The 4,127-nt window shown below is 33.9% G+C and overlaps 1 protein-coding gene across 1 annotated transcript; it reads right to left on the bottom strand.

The window, feature by feature from the left end:
* Positions 1-619: 619 nt before the first annotated feature.
* On the bottom strand, positions 620-3,268 carry LOC116027548 (bidirectional sugar transporter SWEET15-like). Its single transcript, XM_031269250.1, has 6 exons — positions 3,075-3,268; positions 2,791-2,827; positions 2,483-2,693; positions 2,213-2,374; positions 1,734-1,853; positions 620-1,106 (listed from the first exon to the last, which is right to left on the bottom strand). Exons 1-6 carry the CDS (start codon positions 3,124-3,126, stop codon positions 750-752), a joined length of 939 nt encoding a protein of 312 aa, XP_031125110.1. The 5' UTR covers positions 3,127-3,268; the 3' UTR covers positions 620-749.
* Positions 3,269-4,127: the final 859 nt, after the last annotated feature.

The following is a 4,127-nucleotide window of genomic DNA, read 5'->3' as shown; positions in this document are numbered from 1 at the left end:
TTGATGTTTGGGGTGTTGATGTTGAGTGTGTTTCTTTTAGCCTGTGCACTTAGAGTGGAAGTTTTATCAAAGAGGTGATAGGCTTCACTCTAAGTGTGGCGGTAGCACCCAGTTTACTGCTGTAAGATGTAAGCTTCCGCAGCGTTATATTACGCATATTGTAATAGTTGTCGGAGCAGAAATTGGGGTGTTACAGTCTCCCCTTCTGGGCCGCCCACGATCATATTAATAATTGGCTTATGTTTCCAGTCCATGTCGCTCTCTTCCTCAACAGCAGGACGTTTGCCTTTATTCGCCGTTTAGATTGAGAATTTAGATTGAGAAACATTATGAGGAGTAAAAAGTATTTTTCTATTCTTAATAAGATCAACATTTTGTGGAGCTTAATTTTACCATGCTTAAATATGACAAGTTTTAATAGGTTGAGATTTGAAATTAAAACAAAAAAAAAAAAACAAAAAAACAAATCTATTAAAACTTGTTAATCAGGAGTGACTATGTTGTGAGTGGTATAGGTATAAGGGCAATTAATATATTGGATTTAAATATGATTGTAAAATATTATACGGAGTACTAATTTTGTTAATAGATTGTATCATGAGTTTGTGTTAACGATATGTGACGCATCAAAAAGAGTATTCCATATAAAATTTTTTGTATTGAAAATAAATGAGGACTAGTTGTAATATAAAGTGATACAATAATAAAAGGTGATAAACATATAATAAAGTCTGGAATGGAAACAATAATCAAGCAGCACTACACACCACAAGAACAGGTTGCTCCATATGCACACTGTTCACTTGCCCTAACTGGCTGCTTTCATCATCTCCGTCAGGGATTTCTGGTGGCCGTGGAATGGTTCTTCTCTCGTCGTGTTCTTCTCCTCTATTCTTTCCCCCATCATCGTCAACCACCGGAGTTTCAGTAATCTCATTCACAGGGTGCACTTGTTCAACGGCACCTATCACCACCACGTTTATTATGTGCTCCGCCGGCACCGCCTTTTTCTCCTCACCCGCCGCCTTAACTGGCTTCGCATTCCGGTATATCCCATATAACACCATTTGCACCATTCCCAATATAAACCCCAACACGTTTGGTAGCTACACAATTTACATCATAAGCGAATATTCAGCGTAGTCAACCATCATCATAAATAAAGACATAAAGTTTAATTGAGTAATAGACTCAAATTTTGACGAAAGATTACAAAGAATCTTTTTTTACTGACAAAATCGCAGCCATTACTCCATAGTGTGCAGGGCCCGATTTTAGGGTGTGCGGTCCCAAAATTTTGGGTGCCCCTAATCCAGCCTTGGCCAAATAGTTAGTATATGTATTTGTGATTATATTGGCTCAAAATTAGATTTTTATGGCTAATCTAAATTCTACTACATATTATTCAAAAAAAAAAATCTACTCCATAATATTTACGCTAATCACTTTTCTTCAATTCACAGTTCATTTATATTTTGATAGGACATCACTTATTTATCAGCACAGGGCCACGCAAATAAAAAAACCGGCCCTGATAGTGTGTACCCGGTAAACCATATTTTATGACTCCCCAGAAAAGAAGTATAAGGAGGTAATAGGCCGCTCCCATTGGCAGTGGAATTTGTATTAATTTTGTAATTAATTACGAAGTCAACATTTAACCAACTTAGTTGAAATTATCACATAAATAATCTTAATTAGGCATGTTGTGATTTAAAAGTTTATTTACTTACTGCAATGCATAAGTCCTTCAATAGCATGCCATAGCCGAACCACATGACTGCGGTGAGTGTGAGGAAGAAAGACAAGCCAAATGGCATAAATTCTACACTCTTCGTTCTCACCACTTGAAACTGCATGTATAATATATAATGAGTACAAAATAAAATGTCACACACATACATATTATATCGATAACTTGGCATTTTTCACCTAACACGTTTTTTAAAAATTATTTTCCCAATCTGATTTATACGAGCATTTTCTTTTTCCATTTTATGAAAAGAAGTGAATTGAAAATAAAAGACATATAATACCCTTCCCCAATCTATGTTATTTTTACCATTATGACCATTATTTTTGCTATGTCAATTGAGTTGGAAAAAATGTGACAAAAATTACTCTAATATTTAATTTCTTTTGCAAAAAGGAACTGAAAGATGTTGTAAATTTCCCTTGTATGGTAATAACATGATAGTTAAAACTTAATTACCACAATGCTGAGGGGAGAAGCAAACACGCATACAGAAATCGCCACACAAATCCATCCCACAATGTTCACACGAAGCGTTCCAGAAAAAGGAAATATAGTAGCCAGGAAAATCCCCGAGTACAAAACTCCGATCAACAAAATCACTAGCTTCACCGTCTGACGCTGCACGCGCGCACATATATATAGTTAAACAAAATGAATTTAAACAAAAACATTATTAGTTTCATACATATATACAATTTGTTGATGCTTATCTAGTTGCATATATACCTTAGCATCTTTTGTTGCATAAGCAAGAAAAATAGAGATATAAATGGTCTCTATAACGCATCCAAAGGAGTTGATGGAGATGAGAAGTGGCGCATTCTTCTTCAGGAAAGCATAATACATCCACAGCATCGCAGAAAACAAAGCAACCACATATGGCACTGCGTGATAGCCCATCGTCGATTTTGCTTTGCAGATCCGAATAAATATAGGTCTGAACCAAATTAATGAAAAAAAATTACTAATAGTGAGGCGAAGTAAACTAAAATCGATACACAATTACTTTAAGAGTAATGAAAAAAATTACTTACAGCGGAGCGAAGTAAACCAAAATAGATACAATGTTACCTGAAACATTAATTTGTTAATAAGGTAACATAGTGAAAGAATAGTTGAAGCAATTAATTAAGTGTAACGTGTAGAACAAAAGTAGCAATAGAGAAGAGGCCGGAAGGTTGATCATGCAAACCATAGTGTATGAGTAAATAGAAATGATATTATTTCAAATTAAATTAAGGGGCTGAGTTACCATGTTTTTGACAAGCAACATAAGAGAACACTAAAGAAAAGACAATAATTAAATTTGTTAGTTTACCTAGGACTCCAAACACAAACACTAATGGATGGTGAAGATCAAAAACAGCCATCTATCTCGCTCTCCTAGCTAGCTAGACAGCAGCTACAAAGAACAAAATGGTTTCCAATCACTCTCTCTCTCTGTATATATAGGTAGAAAAATGCAAAGGAGGGCTGGGTCTCTTTGAAACCCTTAGCTCTCTTCTTGAAAGAAAATTTTCCCACAAATTCATGCAAAAAACACTGAGTGGGGTGTTAGTATTTATACAGGAGAGAAAGACAACTCATCCTTATTGCATGACGTACGTACAATTGCAGGTGGCGTGATTCAATTAACTTTCCCAACCAAAAATATAATAAAATCCAAAAATTCTATGCTATGCATATATTGGGTAATAATTGTAATACTGAAATTATATGCTTTAATAATATGATATGTAATTGGATACCCCAAAAGATTAGAATTATTATTATTATTATTATTATTATTATTATTATTATTATTATTCCAATTTTTTTCAAGGAGTTGAATCTGGAGATCGAGCTGATCGAAATCCCTTGTATGATTGAAAGATTTTGAGGCTAGGTTTTGAGCTTCATTGGACCACTTTATTTTATTTTATTTTTTGTTCATTTGATTTTATTTTATTTTCTATATCCAAGACAAATTAAAGGCCAGGGAAAGTCCAAAACAGAAGAAACGGGAAAAGTTAACATTACTCCAGATGCTTCCTAAATTCTTGCTTCTTGCTCTACAATAATTTTGTAGACCCTATTGAATTCATTCTGGAATTGATAATAATTAATTAATTTATTATTATTATTTTTCTAATAATTTATAATGTTTCGTTAAAAGGTTGAATTTCCAACCCCAAAAGCCCCCCATCCCGACTCGACAAAGTCTCTGGGAGGAGTCGATCCGTAGTTTTCCTTCCAAACTTCACTCTTGTTACTAGTTGAGCTACCCATGCGTGGTAATAATTGATAATTTTTTTATTATAGAGTTGGAAGTTGTCCTTTTTATTCTTTCTTTAAAAAGAAAAAAAAAAAAAAAAAAAAAAAAAAAAAAAAG

Source organism: Ipomoea triloba, chromosome 8, assembly GCF_003576645.1.
Source record: "Ipomoea triloba cultivar NCNSP0323 chromosome 8, ASM357664v1".
In the NCBI taxonomy this organism is placed as follows: domain Eukaryota; kingdom Viridiplantae; phylum Streptophyta; class Magnoliopsida; order Solanales; family Convolvulaceae; genus Ipomoea; species Ipomoea triloba.
The sequence above is the reverse complement of the archived record's forward strand: the minus strand, read 5'-3'. Positions and strand labels throughout refer to the sequence as shown.

What these genes read in the sequence shown, in the direction of transcription:
- LOC116027548 (XM_031269250.1), bottom strand. Translation starts at nt 3,126, where the DNA reads ATGGCTGTTTTTGATCTTCACCATCCATTAGTGTTTGTGTTTGGAGTC. An exon ending in GTTTGTGTTTGGAGTCCTAG is followed by an intron (nt 2,828 to 3,074) that starts GTAAACTAACAA and finishes TTAATGTTTCAG; the next exon opens with GTAACATTGTATCTATTTTG. An exon ending in CTTCTCCCCTCAGCATTGTG is followed by an intron (nt 1,854 to 2,212) that starts GTAATTAAGTTT and finishes TTATACATGCAG; the next exon opens with TTTCAAGTGGTGAGAACGAA.